Source organism: Perna viridis, chromosome 6 (assembly GCF_037379345.1).
Source record: "Perna viridis isolate PV_CMFRI_1.1 ecotype Kerala chromosome 6, ASM3737934v1, whole genome shotgun sequence".
Taxonomy (NCBI): domain Eukaryota; kingdom Metazoa; phylum Mollusca; class Bivalvia; order Mytilida; family Mytilidae; genus Perna; species Perna viridis.
Genome location: NC_142450.1, coordinates 29,659,025 through 29,682,290, shown reverse-complemented (window position 1 = coordinate 29,682,290; position 23,266 = coordinate 29,659,025). Strand labels below are relative to the sequence as shown.

Below are 23,266 nucleotides of genomic sequence, written 5' to 3'. Positions count from 1 at the left end.
AACATATGTCTACCATATTTTGCATTTCATATTTGCAACCGGAAGTACATGTAGCATGTGAAAGGGGAATCTGTTGATATGCATTGAACAAGCATAGAATCATGTTGCCAATCAATAAAGTATTTGAATAATTGAATCTTACAACTGGAGATACTTCTTAGTGCACATGCTGAAATTTTGCACAAGTTTCCCGGGATAGGACTTAGTTTGATAACTACAAAATGCTAAATTATCTTGCTTCATATATTTTTGTTTGTGTTTTTGTCTATTGATTGTTTGTTTGTTTCTTGGGGTTTAAAGCCCGAGCAGCATATTAGTTTGTGACTGCTGGCATACATTGTCCTGAGACCATAACCATTTTTGCCGCAAAAATCATGAAAGTTTTGATTAATAAGCTGTAATTGGATTTTTAATTAGATTATTGTAAATTGTAATACAGGCACCAAATTTTATTGTTAGGTGGTCACCCACTTGAAATAAGGGCAGGGTGGCCGAATAGTTAAGGCACATGTCTTGACACAATGGTGGGTTTGAGTCCCACATGTTTCCCGGCAGTTATCCTGGCCTGGGTGTTTCACTGATTTTCCTGCCTGGAACAGGTCAGGAAGAATCACTAATTTATATATTATATCTCAATTTACATATAATCTACCAATTGACATATACAAGGATAGCCCAATTGACATGCAATTCACAGTTTTTTTTCAAAATTAAGTCTTTGTTTGAGAATGGTACATTATTATTCAAAACAAAACCCAATATACGACCCATTCTGAGCCCCAAAAAAGTATTTTCTTTTTGTTTGAGAATGGTACATTATCATTAAAAAAAAACCCAATATATGGCTTGTTCTAAGCTCAAAAAGTATTTTTTTTTTGTTAAAGCATCCTGCATTTCTTGAGCCTGCCTGTCTACAATATTTCTATTGTCATTTAAACTGTTTCTTTGACCTTCAATAATGATAATCAAGTATTTGAATAGGGTCAGTATGCTCCTATTCAATTGAACAGTACCTGGCTCTTACCTGTTGAGTTAAAACTCATGTTCACTTGACCGAACACATTATTGATTTCCATTGACAGGTAATTAGGGTCAGTGAAATGGATACAATAACAATATATGATAAAAAAAAATGCAATTTTCATTTAAATGCAGGACATGAAATGACAGGAATGTCATCACACTTCAGCATGGTTTCCTGAAAAGAATGTTCCATTTTCAGTAAAGAATTTTTTTTTTTTGAAAATAGAGAATTATATGTCAATTGGACTATCCTTGTACATGTCAACTGGTGGATTATATGTCAGTTGAGATATAATATAACAATTAGTGGTTCTCCCTGACCTGTTGAATGTCAGGCAAAATTTCCTCACCCACAAGCCTGCGAACCACGCAAGAAGCTCACGTTAGGTAACATTTGTAAATATTGTCTTTGGTAAAAAATGCTCTAAGAGCTTATGTTAACGTTGTTGACTGGTAAATGCATGTATAATCATCGATGTTAAATAAAAGTTACCTTTAACCTTTAATAAGGCATAAATGTTGAGTTGAAACTACAATATAGTGAATAGAATTATCTGATTAACAGAACCAGATCTACCAAATTGAGTCTAGTGCATGATTCAACTCACAAAATTGTCCCATTGCCCACTGAGGATCAAATCTTAGAACTAATTTGACTGAAGAATTATTAAAGAAGGTGTGATGGAAGGCCCAGGCAGTGGGTTACACATGCCAAAGTTTGTTTTCAAATAATTTTCGTCCATTTGAGATTGCAAACTCATGATTTTTAAAAAAATGGATGTTATTTTGTAATTAACTGAAATGGTATGAATGCAATAAATGTTAGAAATTACAAAGTTTAAGATAAAGGGAAATAATATTTTGATCTGTTCATAATTTAGTTGACTTGTTAGGGAACTTTGTACTTATATTCTGATTCATCAACATTTGCTACAGAAAAATCTCTCTTCTTCCTGACATCATAATGAGTTAAACAATACATTTAAGTGTTTTACCCAATTCTTCCATAAATATAAAGATACGATGCTTAAGTTTGGCTGTTCTTGTCTAACTTAATCAAAAATGAGATTTCACTTCCTAGTTTTAATGGTAACGTAATATATATAAAGGACGAAAGTTTAAACAAAATCCTTCTAGTCTTGAAAAATATTTAAATAAACTAAGAGTTATCTTCACCATATCATTGTTAAATGATGGAATTGTGTTTGTATTGGTTCTAACATTGACTCTCTTAGTAATGAATCAAATATTAATTAGCTCTTTTACATTTTGTCCTACTTCCTGCCATTACTATTTGTCTTTGGCATTTGCACAAAGACCTTGTTTTTCTTACACATTTTATCATATGTTTTCAATAAATCCCGTTGGTTTACATAAAGACAACTGTGTGATCAATTTGAATAAAAAGGTCTTTACTAAGGTACTCTATTCCATGTTTTTTGGTGGCTTTTTATTCTTTTACAAAGTTCAAGATTAGTGAATCCCATGTACAAATGTAACAAAATTATGTTACTGTGCATGTGACTGTCATTGCTTTTTATCTTGGTATTTGATTTGCATGAAGACCTTGTTTTATTTAGACATTTTATGACATTTTTTCACTATATCCTGGTGGACCCATTTTTTTAAAATATTTTTGTTGGAGTGAACAAGGCTTTTGGATTTTGAACTAGCTTACAGAAAAAGCATGTACTCTTTCGAGGTTGCCTGTTGTTTTTTTTGTCCGTTTAGTAAAGTGTTGTTTTCTGTATTAATCTCAAGAGTTAAATTCAGATTCAACAGATTTTTATAGTATGCTTTATTATTGTATTGTCCTAGGTTAGGGGAGGGTTGATCGCTCAATAACTTGTTTACCTAACCACATCCTTTATGTGCCAAGCCAGGAACCTGTAGTCCATTGGTTGCAATTTTTTTATGTTCTTTGTTATATGTTTTATGTTTTTTCTGTAGATTAAGTCAATTTTCGTCTTTTATGAATAGTTTCACATCATCTATTTTGGTGCCTTTTACAGCATGCTTTTGTTTGGGTTTTGCCCTTCATTGAAGACCTTGTGGTAACCTATAGAAGTTCAATTGTTTGTTTCCTGTTTTTTGGTGGATGACTGTTTCATTGGCTATTATACCACATCTCCTATTTTCATATTGGAACAAAAAAAAATTGTATTATATAATTTACTTTTGTCACCCATATCATAGGATCTGCCTTGTTTGTATATAGAATGCAGGTTGAGGTTTTCCTCAAATCTTTTTTTTTCAACTTAATAATAATCCGAACTCTTGAAAATTTGAGCTACATGTACAAAAAATGTAGCTTGTATGAGGAAAATTTGAAATTAAGAATTTTTTTCATGAAACCCAGTCAAGAAAATTCCAAAGATTGATTTAATGTTCTGACTTATGCCATTTTGGAAGCAATCAAATAAAGTAAACTTAACCTTTAATTTTTTTATTAACAAGAGATCAATGGATTTTTTTGCAAAAAAATCAAATACACAAAGTATAAGACTTTCACTTTATAGGTCTGTAATGCATATTTATATAGGAGGTAGACCTAGGGTAAGGGACGTAACTCACAAAATCAGTGATAGGTTTGTATTATATTCAATTTCACCAATACTTCTCAAGCTTTCATATGAAGCAGAATAAAATGAATCCAAGTTAATTAGATTCTTACATAAGATTGGTGTTAAATGCTGATTACAAACATTTCAATGATATTTAAGAGTTGTGTCTCTTAGGCCTATAACCTTAAAATGTAACATTATTACATATTTTTTTTTCAGGTAGAAAAATTAGAAAGCCTAGCATTTTTCTACCTGTTTAGAAATTAGTTGTTACTCATAATACAAGTAATTACATGTCCGTGTTTAGTTGACTTACCCAAATATATAGTACAGAAAAAGACATACATGTACCATGATGGATCACTGGCGTAGTGGTACACGACTGTAAGTGGTAACCCACAATTTTTTTTTATTGAACGAGATATTTCCAATTTAAAAAAAGAAATGTGTGGTAGGATATGTCTGACAATTTCCAAAAAGAATTTGTAAGAAATCTTATGGAATAATGTTGTTGGCTACCACTCTCAGAGTGATGTACCACTATGTAATCACTCACGGAATGTCTCTTACTGTACTGTAGTAACATTAGAAAGAAAATGTGATAAATTATTCTTATACTGCTTAAAAACAAATTACATATACATGTATTTTTTGTTTAATTTCCAGGTATGGTAAAATTATTATCAAGATGTGAAACATGAGAGTGCTGACATGTCGTTGGAGGAAACAGTTTCTCCTTTTACTTCTAGTAGCCTGCTTACTGTATGTCTTTTTTGCTCTCTTCATTATATCAAAGTTTCCAAAGGAAGACTTGAAAGACTCTTTAGGTTGGAAATACTTAGCTGGATCAAAAACATATAAATCAAAGAACAATAACAAATCTCGACATGAACATAAAAACAAGACTTCTATGAATGAGCTGAAATTTTCACCTTTACAAGGGAGTGATGAATCCCTCATTCTGAGGGCAAAGACAAAAATGAGCTATAATGTTCATGTATTTTACTATCCATGGTATGCTAATCCAGAAACAGATGGGGAATATCATCATTGGAATCATCCATATCTACCTCATTGGAATAAGGAGGAGGCCAAGAAATATGAGACTGGAACACATATACCCCCTGATGACATAGGGTCAAATTTCTATCCTGAACTTGGTCCATACAGTTCCAGAGATCCACAGGTTATACATAAACACATGGCCCAGATGCAGAGGGCAGGAATTGGTAAGATAAGAACTGTTAGCATTGATTTTGCAGTTAACATACATGTATACTTATTAAAACTGATATACTCGCAACATGTGAGTGAGGAAGTGATAATTACTTGCTTATTTATTTATGTTTTCAGACATTGTTAACCTAAGCATATCTGATGTCACAAATTCTTATGGCCATTTGCATTAACTTGTGTCATGCTAGTCTTAAGGATGAGGTTGTATGGAGTTATGAAAAGTAGTGCCCTTGGAGGCAATTGTTTTACAAAATAGTGCCTTTGGAGGCATTTGTTTTACAAAATAGTGCCCTTGGAGGCAGTTGTTTTAAAAAAAACAGTGCTCTTGGAGGCATTTGTTTTAAAATATAGTGCCCTTGAAGGCAATTGTTTTAAAAAAATAGTGCCCTTGGAGGCAATTGTTTTAAAAAATAGTGCTCTTGGAGGCAATTGTTTTAAAAAAAAACAGTGCCCTTGGAGGCATTTGTTTTAAAAAATAGTGCCCTTGGAGGCAATTGTTTTAAAAAATAGTGCTCTTGGAGGCAATTGTTTTAAAAAAACAGTGCCCTTGGAGGCATTTGTTTTAAAAAATAGTGCCCTTGGAGGCAGTTGTTTTAAAAAATAGTGCCCTTGGAGGCAATGGTTTTAACTAAAAGGAGCAGGAACCGTCCATAAAAACGTCCTGAAGAACTTTAAATAAATATTAGAAGTCTTCTTTTATTATTAAAAGAAAAATAAGTTTACTCTATGTTTCAGTATTAGGACTTTTGTTTTTAAGACTTGATTTTTAGTGGGTAATTTAAACAGGTAATGTGATTTTTGAAGAGTCTTTTCTGCCATATTAGTTTTTTTTACAAATTTCATGTCAGGAATGTTATAAATTATTTGTCAAATGGTAGAATTTAGATTTCAACATTAGTGCTAAATCTTGCATGTTGAAAATGTAACATCTATCGTCGAGAGTGTAGAAATGGTTTGAACCACTCCTTCATAAAGAGAATTCTTATAAATTGGAATTTAATTACATTTAATTGTAATGGTTTGTTTTCAGGTGTATGTGTAGTATCCTGGTACCCTCCAAAACAGGCTGATGATCAAGGCAAAGATCCAGATTCTTTGATACCAACACTGCTACGAATAGCTGCTTTGTATAAGATCAAAGTAAGAAACTTATTCAGGATTTTAGGGGTTTTTTTTGTTTCCAATGGAAAAGGATTTGATTGTAGAAAGTAGCATAACCTTATGAAGGTATAACTAAGATAGCAGATTTAAACTTATGCTGCAAGTTAATTGTGTTATTCCATAGATAAAATAGATGAATAAACATGATTTTGTTATCTAGTAGTTTATTAGCTCAAAAAGATGTTTGATTTGCACAAATAAGGATAAAACAGAAATTTTCCCAACATTTGTTGTCTTCTTCCCTTTAATACAGGTTTTAATTGGACAATAGGAAAAATTTAATTTTTAGTATTAAAGTAGGGATGTTAGGCTGCCAAATATTGTCACTGCAATAACTTAAACAATATATAGCAGATTTTCTTCAAATTTGTATGCGTAGTTACATGTGACAAAATGAAGGTTGAGTTCCATTTTTACGAATATCTTTTTTGTTTCTGAATGAAGACAACTGCAAAAATAAAGTCTTTTACCATTGTCACTCATTGCATTAACTTAGTAATTGTCCTGGCAGATTCTGTTCAATTCTGCATACATAGTTTCATGTGATAAAATTTAGGTCAATTTTAATGTTTTGAAATATCTCTTTTTTTGTTTCGGAGTGCCAGAAAATTCAAAATTAGGTATGTTGTTTCATGTGACTAAATGAAGGTCAGGTTTGATTTTTACAAATTATTGTCTTCTTGTTTTTTAATGGCACCTAACAAAAATTATTGATTTAGGACTATTGCAACTTTGCATATTTTCTGACTTAAATATTTATTTAAATTCCATTTCCAATAAAAAAAAAAAGAATAGATATTTGGAAGTGCACAGAATCTTCAACAAAAAGTTCATTCTTTTGTTTGGCTTCAGAATATTCTTCTATGTGTCAGGAAACAAAATTGAATAGGTCTTTTAATTCATGAACATTCATTAATACTACTAGAATTTTCGGAAAACGAACAGCTTCACTGTTACTCTTTATTCATATTTTTTTATTAAAATACAATATTATTACATAATTACATTAAAATAAGATATATAATTTAAATAACAGAAAAATCACTTTACTACATTAGACACAAACCATTTTTATTCTGAGAGGGGACTGGGATTTAATGTCGAATAAGATTTTTTTTACAAAATCTTTATTTATTTTTCTGCAGAAACCCAAATTAAAAACAATGGTAGAAATAGGAAAATTTTCCAACCTGTCAAGTTTCCAAGTTAAGCGAAAACTGAACTGGCCAAGAGAATAGGAAAAAAACACCATCAATATGGTGGTCCAGCAGGCAGGGTCTGTTTGACTTTGACATGCTTGTCATAAAATTTGCTTGCTGGGGACACTAGGGGAGTGCTTACTGTAAAAGACTTTAATTTGTGGGTACCAATTTTCGTGGATTAGGGAAGAAATTCAAGTCCATGGATTCTTGAATTCGTGGTCTTGAGGTTTTCAGTTTACACATCTATGGAAATCCTCTTTTCTTTATAACTTTAAAGTTCTTATGGATGCCGTCGAGGACTATGCAAGAAAATGGATAAAACGAGAACAAGAAGACATTGATTTTCTATCAGAGTGGTTGAAGGCTGTGAGGTCTTTAATTTCGAAACGAATGAAAGTTTTAAGTAGGTCAATGAGTGCCAAGGCTACATCAGTTTTCAAAGACCCCGATGTAGCAAAAACATTGTCTACTATACATGACAAGAATGTTGTCGTACCAGCAGACAAAGCCCAAAACAACATTGTTTTTGTCTGCAAAACGTTTTATATCCAATGTTTATTATCAGAGGTAGACGTAGAAAATAATAGCAGTGATAAGACCTACACTGCTACCACTCTTTCCAAAGAAGAGATTGTGGAAAACCATAAATCTGTACTATCCTCTTTTGGTCTCTCTACCAAGGACGATGATTGTGATTTACCATCTATGTACTGGATTCCTAAACTTCACAAGAATCCATACAAACAACGTTTCATAGCTGGATCTGCAAAATGTACCACCAAACCTCTTTCAAAACTTTTAACTTCTATACTCACAACTGTCAAAGAGGGTCTACAGTCCTACCACAACACTTGTTACTCCCGTAGTGGTATTAATTCAATGTGGATCCTGAAAAATTCGAAAGATCTTTTGGAGACAATCAGTTCAAGACTATTATCTGAATATGATAGCATTAAAACTTATGATTTTTCAACACTGTATACTTCTATTCCCCATACTCAGTTAAAATCCCGACTTAAAAACATTATACATCGTTGTTTTTCCAAAAAAGATGGTACACCTAGATACAAATATATAGTTCTTGGTAGGGATTCCTCATACTTTGTAAGAAATAATTCCAGATCATCTTCCAAATATACAGGGGAAGATGTTTACAAAATGTTGGAATTTTTAATCGACAACATATTTGTCCAGTGTGGTGGACATGTTTTTCAACAAACGGTCAGCATTCCAATGGGAACAAATTGTGCCCCTTTACTAGCTGACCTATTCCTTCACTCTTATGAGGCTGACTTTATAGCTGATCTGATCAGAAAGAAAGAATATTGTTTAGCTAGATCCTTCAATCTCAGTTTCCGCTATATAGATAACGTGTTATCTTTAAACAATCCTAATTTCGGGGATTTGATACATCGCATCTACCCAAAAGAACTTGAGATAAAGGATACTACAGACACTGTGAAGTCAGCCTCATATCTAGACCTACACTTAGAAATCGATGGTAAAGGAAAACTATTGACCAAACTTTACGACAAACGTGATGACTTTTCAATCAGAATTGTCAACTTTCCATTCATCTGTGGCAACATCCCTTCGGTTCCTGCGTATGGAGTGTTCATATCACAACTAATACGTTATGCCAGAGCTTGCCGAAACTACGCAGACTTATTGCATCGCACTAGAACTCTAACAAATAGGCTTCTGGAACAGGGTTATGTTGCTACAAGATTGAAGTCATCACTACAGAAGTTTTATGGTCATCATCATGAACTCGTGGATCGTTATGGTGTATCCATCAACACCATGAAAACTGATTTATTCAACGGGTCATAGTTTTCCATTCCTTGCTTGTCTACCCCGGACTTGACTTTTTATGAGCAACTCGGTGGGTGTTTCTAGAAAAGCAGAGGACGCTTACCCTACCGGTGCACCTGGTCCATGCTCCCAGTTTTTAGTGGAGTCCGAGTTGCTCATTTACTTTTGTTACTTTGTATGTATGATTTTAGTTACTTTATGTTCTTTGTTGTGTATGTCTGTTTTCCATGTCTGGTCTTTGTCCCTGGATAACATTCTTTTGTTTACCGCTATAACCTTGGTTCCCTTGATTACTCTTTCGTTAGGGACCAAATTTTGTGGTTTGGCCTTTCCACGAAAACCTCAAAAATTGGTACCCCATGAACAAAAGTACTTTCAAAGTTTCGGTATTTTGACTCCTGGAAATATCTTCAATAATAATGCTGACATTAACAGAATGAACATTGACAAAAATAACCCAATTTGAAAAAAGCAAAAATTTTGAAATCTTGCTTTATTTGTGCTGGTTTTTATGTAAATTTGTGTGAATTGAACAGGATTTGTTAGAATTAAAAATCCTACAAAATACCTTTTACATGTTTGAGTCTTGATACTACATGTAAAAGGACACATTATTATTGGGTTGTATTCAGTTCCTTAAAGCTGCACTTCTTCATAAAATGGTTATAAAACTGTTGAAAATTCTTAGCTTGCCAAATTTCCTGAGTTTTTCTTTACTTTCAGATTGCATTCCACATAGAACCTTACAAAGACAGATCACCACAGACATGGAGGGAAAACATGAAATACATTTTAGACAAATATGGTGACCATGAATCTTTTTATAGGTATTATGACAAGCAAAAACGACAACATCTTCCTTTGTATTATATATATGACTCTTATAATGTACCAGCTGAGAAGTGGGCACAGTTATTTCATTCAAATGGTGCTATAACAGTCCGTAATACAGAATTAGATGGGATATTCATAGGACTACTTGTGGAGCGGCAACATAAATCAGATCTGATGAAAGCTGGGTTTGATGGGTTTTACACTTATTTTGCTACAGATAGGTTCACATATGGTAGCACATGGGGCCATTGGAGAGAAATCATGAAATTTGCGAAGGACAGGGGTAGAATATTTATTCCAAGCATAGGACCAGGGTACATAGATACTAGAGTTAGGCCTTGGAATGCTAAGAACACAAGGAATAGGGATAACGGTACCTATTTCATGAATGCAGCTAAATTTGCTTGTGATCTGCATCCTAATATTATATCTATTACCTCATTTAATGAATGGCATGAGGGTACTCAAATTGAGCCTGCAGTTAAGAAAAAAGTTGGGGAAACTTTGTACTACTTAGACTATGGGTCCCAGGGGCCTTATTATTACCTGCATTTAACAAGGAGAATTGTTGATAAATTTGTTAATTTAATTGCTGTGAGGTAGAAGTTGTCAATCAAACTAAGTATATGTTTTTTCTTGTTTTAGAATATGTTCTATTTTTCTATTTTTACTGTTTTAGTGTGAGAAACTTTTTATTATTCTGCTTGCCAAATATGGCATGTCCAATGTAACTATCCATTTCAACACTTTCTACTTTGGCAAGTGCTACATTTGTAATTGATAAGCATTAGCCAAATGAAATTTTTACTTGCCTTTGGCGAAATGGTAAGTTGGTATCACACACTGCTGCAAAAGAAGAAGATATTCCACCTTTCACCGTTCCAACCAGTTGTTCTACATTATTATATATTTATTAAGTAGAAATACTTAGTTGAGGGTGCGACAGATAATTTTCTATCTTTTGCATGGTTGAAATCAATTTTTGTGAAGTCAAATGTCCACAAATGAACTTACAGACATGTTGAAAAGTATTTCATACGTTTGTAGCGTTATAAGAAGACAAAAAATATCTGGCAGAACTTTGAATTGCCTCCCTTGTACCTATCATTCCCCACAAGGTCACATGTTTCTCTTTTTTAAGCGGTCCAGAAAATTTTGCCTCCTAAAAGAAAAAAAGTTATATGTACACATTTTTTTCATGCCTAAATATTGTTATTTACATGTATGCACATGTAATTACAAATGAACTTTTTTCTCAGAAATGAACATTTATTTTTGTTGGCAAATAAAATGAGACAGTGTAAATAGGCAGCTGTTTATTGACAGGTTTTATTTCTTTTTTCTTTGATCAAGTTGACTTGATATTTGAATGTTGTTTGAATTTTGCAGCTTGACTTTCATTACTTTGGCTGAAGTGAGGTGACCAGAATAAATCAGATATTTTTCGTCAAAATTCAAAAGCGTTGTGTTATTTTCACACATTAATTAATTTCACTGATTTATATAGGAGTTGTTGGCTTCTACAATTTATTTTGTTGATATTTATGAATCTTGATGGGGTGTTGTTTATGATATTGGGATGTACTTACTGTCGGGAATTTAAGTTTGAACAATAATTGTAGAAATGATGACCACTGGAACTTGAGCATATTTCAACAAAACTTGGTCTGATGCATTGTCCACAACACCTCGTTAAGGACTGCAGAATTGTTATGAAACTCAATTGAGTGTTAGATTACCATATGGAGATGTGCACATTGTCTGGAATTAGTCATATGTTGTCGACAAAAAATAGTACTGACGTTGTTTGGAGTTTTGAGTGTTTTAGAAATGGCAGCAAAATACGTGTCAAAAGTGCTTAGTCTATCCACCATAAAAACTGTCCAATATGAATTGTATGTCCTCATTGGTCCCCAAATATATAGTCTCAATAGGCTGTATGGCTATTAGTCCCGTTAGAGGCAATGTTTAGTTAATATTCAGAAAAATCATGCTTCAGTAATGTCATAAAATCAATAAAGGGATAAATATTTGTATTACATGTAATTGCAATTATAACCAAGTAGTAACTTCTTCTGTTAGTTTTGGAATTTACAACATTTAATGATGGTAGCCATACTCTACTACTGTTTTGATCTTTTGTGGTTGTTTTCTAAGGTATTCTCATAGCTTTGCGTTTTTATTATGGTTCTTGACGATTTAATTATTTTTTTTTAATTTACAACTGTTAACTATAACTAGATGTATATCTAAATGAAGTACTTTCTAAAGGCTTAATCAGAAAGTAATTTCAGCATTTTTTAAATCATATTTTTTGTTCAACATTTTATATCACTTTCAGAGTCCCATGGAATCATATATTTTAACTTTTACATGATAATGTGAAAAAAGTACAGTGTACATAGGTCACCTTTTACTATGTAAATGTTCCATGTGACTATCTTAAAGCTATTTTAATGGGCAATATATTTTGCCCAATTCCAGGTAAATTTTTTTCATAAGTTTTTTTATGCATTGAAAATCAAAAATGTTTTTTTTCCACTAGTACAGTGAAACTTGTCTAAACTGATCCCCTGTTGGACTTCAAAGTTGGTTACATAGGTTCAAAGTACTTGATAACTGCTATACTGAACCTCTATGGACTTTAAACTTGGTTATATAGGTTCAAAGTACTTGATAACTGCTATACTGAACCCCTTTTGGACTTCAACGTTGGTTATATAGGTTCAAAGTACATGATAACTACTATATTTAGGAGTTTCAAGTACTTCTCCGTCTAAGAATCAGACAAAATTTGTATAAGGTGTGGCACATTAGGGAAAACAACGTAGAGATTTTATTGCATTTATCAAGTATTTATACATAATAACCGCCAGCAATAACCATCAAAGTGTTTATAAAACTTACCTTTTTAAGATATTGATAGGTCAAATTTAGTTGAAATGTACTATGGAAAAATTGAAAATTATGACGTGCCACCCATTGCCTGATTCTTACACAGAATGGTACTTAAAAATTATGGTTTAAACAGGTTTTTGTATTTTCAGTGTGGTATAGACATGTTATTGTATTTTCAGGGAGTGGTTTAGACAGGTTATTGTATTTTTAGTGTGGTTTTGACAGGTTATTGTATTTATTGTGTGGTTTGGACAGGTTATTGTATTTTCTGTGTGGTTTAGACAGGTTATTGTATTTTCAGTGTGGTTTAGACAGATTATTGTATTTTAGTGTGGTTTAGTCAGGTTATTGTATTTTAAGAGTGTGGTTTAGACAGGATATTGTATTTTCAGAATGTGGTTTAGACAGGTTTCACTGTATTTGGTACACATAACTGTACAATTTGTATTAGTTATATGTAATGTATTTCCTATATAACAAGTTGAAAGCTGTGATATTTAAATGATGTACCACCCTCTCCCTGATTCTGAGTAGTACTCTACGAAAATGTCTTGTAATGTGATTAATTAATGCAGTCTATTATTAATATGTAATCAGTGTAAATCTAAAGCTGAACTTGTTTATAAATAAAATGTCTGGGGTCATTGCAAGTTCATGGGAAATTCAATAGCCTATATTGTCAAATGATATATATTATCTGCATTACTCTTTTTTGTATTTGTTTTTTTGACAATGTATCATTGTTACAAGCAATGACTGTTGAATTGCTAAATGTTTTATAAATCTCATTTATGTAGAAAAAAATCATACTTGTGTTATAAGTACATATGTTATTAGTACATATAGACTATAATAGTTGTAAACTATAAATAATTCTAGTTATACATGTATTTTTTATGCCATGACAATGTCATTTAAACGAAATCCTATGTGAATCTTTCACACTTATTAAATACATCATGGTTGATGTAAAATATTGTACCTTTGCCTCAGTCTGAATGCTGGTTTTTATTTATTTTTTTGTACATTTTATTGTTTTGAGTGTATAATTGTTTTAATTATCTGGTTTATTCTTTGAATAAAACTTGTGGGAGATATTTATTGCATGTGCTTCCTTAAGTAAGAACAAGTTGTCACTTTTAGCATCTTGTGCAGGTTAAAAAATCAAAGTCTTGTAAATTTTCATGTATTTCTGAAATACAATGAAAGTCATTTACAACTGAACATTTTCACAAATAACATTTTGTAAAGTGTTAATATTCCCTAATAAACATTTCAATGTTTAGATTTTCTCACATGTTTGGTTATATTTCATTGGAAAAATAATCCATTTTCTACAATAGTTTCTGTTGCATGCTTACATACCACTGCCATGTCTATTGTCTTAGGTACTTTCCACCAATCAATGAGTGGAACATTTTAGCTGGTGGAGTATCACTTCTCTTCTTGTTATGCTGATATTACATATCGTCTGCTGTATCTTTGTAAACATGTAAACCCTTTTCACCTGTTGTTGGATGAGAAAATTGTGCATGGAGTTCTTCAATGGTTTTGAATATATAAATTACTGGCAGAGTAAGAGCAGACATTGTTACCCTCTATATCAACGTTTAAGTGATCAATGAATACGCAGTACAAGTGACCTTCCTTTTTCCGACGTAGTCGTTATAGTTTCGCTTTTTACCCTTTGACCTTAAAGACTCTCTTCCATGGAAACGCAAGTCACCTGTTCAAATTTCTGTTTCCCGATTGGCCAAATACTGATAACTTAGTGGCGTTAGAAAAAAAATTGTATCAGAAATTGAAATTGCGTGCCATGTGTTATTTCCTGATGAAAATTATAAGTAAAAAGAACAAATTTTACTGCGTCACTATCTTTTTTTGAAACATAGTACTTGTTAAAAAGTTATACATTACCTTTTTCAAGAATAAGTTGTGTTCTTACTATTTTTAAAATTTTTGACTCAACTACATATTAATATCAGCTGATATATACAATATAAGCGTGAATTTCAAAATCTATACGATCTGCGGCACAAGGAACAATTCGTTCATATAAAATCATACATGGTATCACTAGGCTTTTCATCACACTTAGTCCTTTTATTGGAGTCAAGAGATTTCATATTCCTCAAGCAACAGTCGAAGTGTAAACGTAACAAATGGCTTAGTAGATCAAGTGTGCTGCTTTATATATTGGAATTTGCAAATTTTGTTATCATGTACACGTGTTTCAAGGAGTAATTCTAGGGAGATCGAAGTAAAAAAAATCAAGCGGATATAAGGATTACTAAATATATCAAATAACCCAAATAGGAAGCTTAAGCCTATTCCGACACCGAGATGTTCTACCATACGTGCAAAAGGTGAGAGGTTTTGTTTGTAATTTTGCAAATTTCGGTATATAATCAAAAATGTAATTCATTAATAATACCGCTATAACCTTGGTTCCCTTGATTACTCTTTCACACCAGTGGGTCGATACCTCTGCTGGTGGATTTTGTCCCCGAGTGTATCATCAACCCAGTAATACAATTTTTAAAAAAAATATGGTTTTAACAAGAGGAATGAAAGAAAAACTGGCTCGGACGTCGCCCAGTATAAAAAGGTCCGAACCTGACAGCAGATCGGACACTCTGTTGTCTTGTAAGTATGTGGTGTCCCCAGATGGGAATCTTAGCACACTCATATCTGGTATGGAAAATGCCCCGACCAATTCAACTAAAAGTACCCAATCACACGTTCAGTCTGCAGACCATCTATTCCAGTACAAAAATTCTGACTATTTTAAAATTATCAAACCATGTTCCATCACTTTAAACGATATATTTGACTACAACGATGACGAACCACATTGTACCATATCAAAATGTGGTATTAAAAATTACAAAATATGCAACATTTTTATAACCGACCCTTACTTCTCCAGTTCCCTTACAAACAAAACTTTCCATACAAGAAGTCACGACGACTTAAATTGCAAATCAACAACCTTAATATATGGATTAGAATGCAACTTATGTGGTTTACTATATGTCGGAGAAACGCAAGAACGATTAAATAAAAGAATGTGCGGTCATCGTTCGGGAATTAACACCACCAAATTCCCGACAGTTTATCAACACTTTAATCAACAAGATCATTCAATCCTCTCCATGAAAGTTCGTATTTTAGAAAAAAAATTTACCATCCTACGAACAGTCCCGTTCTAAGTAAAAACTATCGTAGGGAAAGAGAGGAGTACTGGATACGCAGACTAGGTACTGCAATACCTTACGGATGCAAGGACAACATCAAAAGTATAGGAAACCTTTCAAGCCAATATAACAATAGCATAAATGTGATGAATTTATTTGACGGGAAAGGAGTCATGGCCATCGCCACTATACGTCACCTAAGTTACATGATATCTCCATAGATGGTCTCCTTCCTTTCATACAAAAACCTCTTGGACTTCATCACATTAGAACCAAATTTTATTCTATACCTCTCACTCTACTACACTCCCTTTATAAAACAACTTTTGCACTCCTGTTTCATGACCCCACCTTATCATTATGCAGACTTATTGCCATCATTTTGGATATTGGTTTCCACACTCTTTAAACCAATTTGTGTGAAAAGTCAAGATGAAGAAAAACGATCATTTCTTCCACTACCCTTTGTCAACGAAGGTATAGTTGCAATTAATTTGGCTAACATCCTCCATCACAAAAACGTTACCAACAAAATTCCCATATATTTCAAGGACAAATCAATACCAATTATTTCATATTCCTATACTTCACCCATCGCATCCAAAATTTTCAATTATAAAAGGCTATTGCAGAACCCCAAGATTGAAGACTTCAAGGCTAAACCACCTGACTGTTCTTGCATAACCTCTCCATTCAAATATGGTCCTTCTGGTCACGTCGTTACGGGAGATTTAACCATTATCGAAAACGAATCTCTGCGTAATATCCTTTCTAAAGGTCCCAAGTACCGTGAACCACGCTCCATAAATTGGAATTATAACTTTAAAGTTCTTATGGATGCCGTCGAGGACTATGCAAGAAAATGGATAAAACGAGAACAAGAAGACATTGATTCTCTGTCAGAGTGGTTAAAGGCCTTGAGGTCTTTAATTTTGAAACGAATGAAAGTTTTAAGTAGGTCAATGAGTGCCAAGGCTACATCAGTTTTCAAAGACCCCGATGTAGCAAAAACATTGTCTACTATACATGACAAATATGTTGCCATACCAGCAGACAAAGCCCAAAACAACATTGTTTTGTCTGCAAAACGTTTTATATCCAATGTTTATTATCAGAGGTAGACGTAGAAAATAATAGCAGTGATAAGACCTATACTGCTACCACTCTCTCCAAAGTAGAGATTGTGGAAAACCATAAATCTGTGCTATCCTCTTTTGGTCTCTCTACCAGGGACGATGATTGTGATTTACCGTCTATGTACTGGATTCCTAAACTTCACAAGAATCCATACAAACAACGTTTCATAGCTGGATCTGCAAAATGTACCATCAAACCTCTTTCAAAACTTTTAACTTCTATACTCACAACTGTCAAAGAGGGTCTGCAGTCCTACCACAACACTTGTTACTCCCGTAGTGGTATTAAATCAATGTGGATCCTGAAAAATTCGAAAGATCTTTTGGAGACAATCAGTTCAAGACTATGATCTGAATATAATAGCATTAAAACCTATGATTTTTCAACACTGTATATTTCTATTCCCCATACTCAGTTAAAATCCCGACTTAAAAACATTATACATCGTTATTTTTCCAAAAAAGATGGTACACCTAGATACAAATATATAGTTCTTGGTAGAGATTCCTCATACTTTGTAAGAAAAAATTCCAAATCATCTTCCAAATATACAGAGGAAGATGTTTACAAAATGCTGGAATTTTTAATCGACAACATGTTTGTCCAATGTGGTGGACGTGTTTTTCAACAAACAGTCGACATTCCAATGGGAACAAATTGTGCTCCTTTACTTGCTGACCTATTCCTTCACTCTTATGAGGCTGACTTTAAAGCTGATCTGATCAGAAAGAAAGAATATCGTTTGGCTAGATCCTTCAATCTCAGTTTCCGCTATATAGATGACGTATTATCTTTAAACAATCCTAATTTCGGGGATTTGATACATCGCATCTACCCAAAAGAACTTGAGATAAAGGATACTACAGACACTGTGAAGTCAGCGTCATATCTAGACCTACACTTAGAAATCGATGGTAAAGGAAAACTATTGACAAAACTTTACGACAAACGTGATGACTTTTCATTCATAATTGTCAACTTTCCTTTCATCTGTGGCAACATCCCTTCGACTCCTGCGTATGGAGTGTTCATATCACAACTAATACGTTATGCCAGAGCTTGCCGAAATTACGCAGACTTTTTGTATCATCACTACAGAAGTTTTATGGTCGTCATCATGAAATCGTGGATCGTTATTGTGTATCCATCAGAACCATGAAAACTGATTTATTCAACGGGTCATATTTTTCCTTTTCTCGTTTGTCTACCCCGGACTTGACTTTTTATGAGCAACTCGGCGGGCGTTTCTAGAAAAGCAGAGGACGCTTACCCTACCGGTGAACCTGGTCCATGCTCCCAGTTTTTAGTGGGGTCCGAGTTGCTCATTTGCTTGTGTTGCTTTGTATGTATGATTTTAGTTGCGTTATGTTCTTTGTTGTGTATGTCTGTTTTCCATGTCTGGTCTTTGTCCCTGGATTATATTCTTTTGATTACCGCTATAACCTTGGTTCCCTTGATTACCCTTAAGCATAAACTCGTAATTAATTATAGGTCTATGATTTAAGCCATCAATGAATAGGACGATAGGGGTATTTCCGGTTTGAAAATATGGAAGTTATTCAAATATGACGAAACAATGACAATTTAAGCAATAAAAAGTTTTTCAGAGGTTTCAGACGCATACCTAAATTATGTACATTCACGAAACAGTGTCTGCTGTTGACCGTTTAGTCATATGTACAAAAATACCAATCATATATGGGTCGTTCTCAAATTATTTGCAATTTCTGGGTTGGTGTTTTGAAAAAAAAAAATTGCAGAAACGAATGGTTCTAGGTTTTTTTTGTCTGCCGATTACAAATATTCATCGTCCAAAATATCTCTACAGTAAGTAGAGTACAAATCCGTCAAAAGTTGAGATGTGTGTTTAAATTCATCAGCAAATGTAATTGGTATAACACAGATTGTTTCAGTCATTATAAGAAAGGAATAAGTCATATATGGACCGTTTTTAAACATTAGACAGTTTGCAATGTAATATGGGTTTAAAACTATAAAAAAAAACTGTATTTAAGCTTCATGATTTTTGCTATTGGTGTTTTCATGTCCAGGTGCGAAATGTAGTCGAAATCAACCACATACAATCTCCAGAATAATGCCTTATTTCAAAATATTCTTTGAATTTCTGTTATGGCACCATAATGTTAGTATGAAGCATCAACACACAATCATTTTAAAAAGAAATGTTTCATCATGCAGTTATTGAACTTTTTATTGTGTGTTATACAGTGGACAAATTTGTTTTACCAAGGACAATTTTCAAGAATATTAACTGCCTATCAAACGCCTGGCGTTCCAATTGAATACCAATCAGTTTAGACAGGGGAAGTTAAATCCAAAACACACACAGAAATCCAAATATCATCTAGCAAAGAAAAGAAAATGCATCATTAATACATAAATATCCATGGGATAACATTATAAATGTCTTTTGTGTAACAAATGTCGTCTTTGGTATGATATAAATATTGCAAAACCCTTTTCCGTCAAAAGGAATCCCATTAATAGTCTAATGAATTTTAAATTCGCAATTGAGAAGTTAATTGATCAAAATTTTAGTTGTTTTTTTTTCAAGATGAACTATATGGCAAATAAAATGGATCGTTAATGCCTAAATGTCCACGGAATAACAAAATAATCGTCTTTGATGTAACACATTCTGTCTTTGGTGTAACAAAATTTTTTTAGAACCATTTTCCATCAAAAGTATCCCTGTGAAAGTGTCAAGAGTATATGATTCTTTAATAAGAAATGTGTAAATTGATAAAAAATATAATTACTTTGAAAAAACTTAATGATAAAAAAAATGGATTATTACTGCATAAATGTCCGTGGACAAACAAAATAATTGTCTTGGGTTAAACACAAATTGTCTTACATATAACACAAACTAAAATAGAATACATGTACAATTACTGCATCAGCTTGTTTTTTTTAATTTGTTTGATGCTATCTATTATAAAGTATTGTTTCTTTGTACATTTCACTTTCTATCTTTAAATATATAATAATTCGAAAAAGTCTTTCGTCTAATGTAATTAGTTCTTTGAGTAACATTTATTCTTGTTACACCAAGGACCGTTACACCCTTCTGCTGCAAGACATTGTCTGCAATTTGATTAAGTTGGATTATGGGGAAGGGAAAAAACTATTTTTGAGTTATTATTCAAAGCTAGACAAACCATGCCCCTCACTTTTCTTTGGTGTTATACCAAAGACAAAAAAAATGGGGGACACGTTCAACGACAAAAAAAAAATCAGCATCTTTATAAGATATATGAATTTTTGGAAGCTACAAAATCTAATTTACATATCAACACCCTAAATTATTGGTTTTATGCGTAATATTTGATGCATTTTAAGATTCCTAGACCATTGTAAAGATTGCAAGTGTGCCAGGGACAGAAAAACAGAAACAAATGCCTACTTATCACGGTGGAATTGTTTTACCATATATATGTTATGATTTCATATATTTTTTCCCATCTTTAACCCAAAACACGTCAGTATATTTATCAAATATTTTTTATCCACCAGTCTACAGGGACAACACCATTGCTCATTTTTTTTAGAATGACGCATATGCTATTATTGCAAATTTCGATAAGCTGTACACGTGTTTCAAGGAGTAACTTCTCATCAGTAGAATCAAATATATAGGAAGATCAAAAAGTTAATTGGAAACAAGAAGTACTCAAAACCAAAACTATCGAAATAAGAAGCCAAGTCCAACGCCGAGGGATTCTACCAAATGCGATACAAGGAATGAAGCCTTAGCGTTAAAGGTATTTTGAAACTTGTAATACTGAAAATTAAAAAATAACATATCATAAAAAAAAACCAAAAACACATTTATGGCTTCTGTTATGTTATTCACTTAAGGGTTAGAGTTCTTTCATGAATGTGCTAATATGTTTGTAATAAAATAGGTACACAACAACAATTAGAAAAAAAAAATCAGTCGTAATCGGCGTTCTTTTGTTGCCCCAGAAACGTAATAAACGCTGTCCCTATTTTATCTCGTAAATATTTTAACTTCTACACTTGGTTCATGGTGTAGAAAACGGAACATGGAACAAACAATGTTTTTGTTCGATCTTCAGACAATATATGTTTAGGGTACATAACTTGTTTTTGCATTCACATCTGTACTTTTGAGAAAATCATACGTTTATCTCCCACAAGAACCTTCCAAATCAAAGCAAACCAAGAACGATAACTCTTGCAAAGTGCTTAGGCCTCACGAACCACTTCCGGGTCAAATGGCCAACCCCCTATGTAGTACCAAAAGCACACTGAACATAGACATATGTATTGTAAGTGCATTATTTGTGTGTATTATGATTAAAAGTAGTCAAAATAAAGCTGAGAATGTGTACTTTAAAATCATATATGTAATTAACTACAAAAGTGTATGAACATTGTTCACATATGTGAGTAATTTGCCTCCATGCTGTCAGTTAGCAGAACAGATAAAAATGTGGATTTTCAGTATTATTTATTCAAGTAAATTTTGTGAAGAATTTCTACTATCATCGTACCATTAGCATAATGATTTTGGAAGCCTTATTTTCCAAGCTTTTCAACGGTATGCAGCATTATTTGTCCTGGGAATTCACAGTCAGACTTTGAAAATCACTTTTTTAACATGTAAAGTAATGGAAACGTTAGAAGTGGTTAGTGAGACCTTATTTCATGTACAATCTATCTAAATTTTATATGAATAGTGCAGCATCCAAATGAAACACCAAGACTGGTTATGTGGTCTGTATCTGATTCTGAATAAGAAATAAAAGTAAATTTGGTTGATTTTTGACATGCATGAATCATCTCCTGTCTGATTTTTGTAGACTGCTAGGAAAATATATAGCCAAAGTAATGGCTTTAATGTCCGTAAGTCTTCTTTTTTTTTAAATTGGGAAGTTTTTTCTTACCCTATCAAATTATTAAAGTTGATTGATGAAGCAAACTAGTAGGTTCAGGGACATTATACTATCCATTATCAAAAATGAGGAATAGATATAAACATTTCTTTTGATCTAAATTTATGGGGTTTCTTTTTATAATACAATTTCGACAATCTAAATCACACTCACAGCACTAGTATGCATCATACTCTGTCATAATTTTAGTTGAAAATCCTGACAAAGGGCAAAACTTCAATCATTTTTCATTGCACAGCAGAAGTTTTGTTTAAACATACAGCCCAATGGCTAAAAGTTCTAAAACTAATATCATGGTTAGAGTAGGTTTGAGGGGTATAATATTTTTGATAAAAAAAAATTATTAACAAAATTAATTTTAAGACGAGCCAATAATGTTACATTAGCGCTATTTACATATTTATACAAGTTTATTGGGAAAATCAAGAGATCGAGGGAGCGTTTACAGTGACAATGCCTTCTGAGAGAAACCATAGAAATTGTCTTTGACACTTTTCTATATAAAAAGAAGTGACCAAAAAGCAAAAATACCATTCTTATAAGTATCGCAAATTCGATATGCTGTTCAGGAAGAAATCTCTAATCAGTAGCATTTAAACTATTACAAGAAAGTTCAAATATCGAAGTGGGAGGCCAAATCCACATCCGTTGAAATCTACCTAAGTGTGTCAGATGAGTTTTAACATGGGAGCCCAATATTTAAAAAAAGAAAATAGTCTCTGCGTACTAGAATTATGGATTTCAAATTTCGTGATAAAATTTTTATCGGTAAATGATATATGATACATTGTTTTGGTAGACAAGTCTGACTATTCGGTTTGAGCTAGATGTGAATATATTCATCTCTTGCATTGGTGAACTTTTCACTAACGAAGCATAGGCAAAAATGAGAAGAAAGTTTCCAAATTTCCAAATAAAACGCTTTAAAATACCCCTAGAAAATGATACCGGAGTAAAATTCTGAGATAAAATAAAATAAACCATCTAAGTGAATTTAGCAGCATCTTCTAGATTGATAATTCCAATGTGAATTTTCCTTTTGAACCTTTGAATCATAAAATATCTATAAATGGCAGGCTTGTTCTCACCGACTATACCGTAAAACATTACATTGTTTATGTCAAACTAATTCCCTATTTACTACTTCCTTATAATTGACAACAATGCTTTTCCTTGTAAACATTTACCTTTGTTGTTGCCATTCTTTGTTATGTTGTTTTTACATTTGTGAATGAAATAAACAAAGGATAGACCTA

At 32.8% G+C, this 23,266-nt stretch overlaps 1 protein-coding gene across 2 annotated transcripts; it reads left to right on the top strand.

Moving 5' to 3' along the window:
- Nucleotides 1–32: 32 nt before the first annotated feature.
- On the top strand, nt 33–13,830 carry LOC148614468 (glycoprotein endo-alpha-1,2-mannosidase-like). Of its 2 annotated transcripts, XR_015923665.1 has the most exons (5): nt 33–119; nt 4,254–4,816; nt 5,854–5,963; nt 9,725–12,958; nt 12,989–13,830. XR_015923665.1 is itself a non-coding variant. In XM_088588554.1 (4 exons), the coding sequence occupies exons 2-4, from the start codon at nt 4,285–4,287 to the stop codon at nt 10,436–10,438; spliced, it is 1,356 nt and encodes a 451-aa protein (XP_088444680.1). In that variant the 5' UTR covers nt 33–119; nt 4,254–4,284; the 3' UTR covers nt 10,439–13,830. The 2 variants fall into 2 exon arrangements, 1 of the variants encoding a protein (XP_088444680.1); XM_088588554.1 differs by having other exon boundaries at nt 9,725–13,830.
- The last annotated feature ends 9,436 nt before the right edge of the window (nt 13,831–23,266 follow it).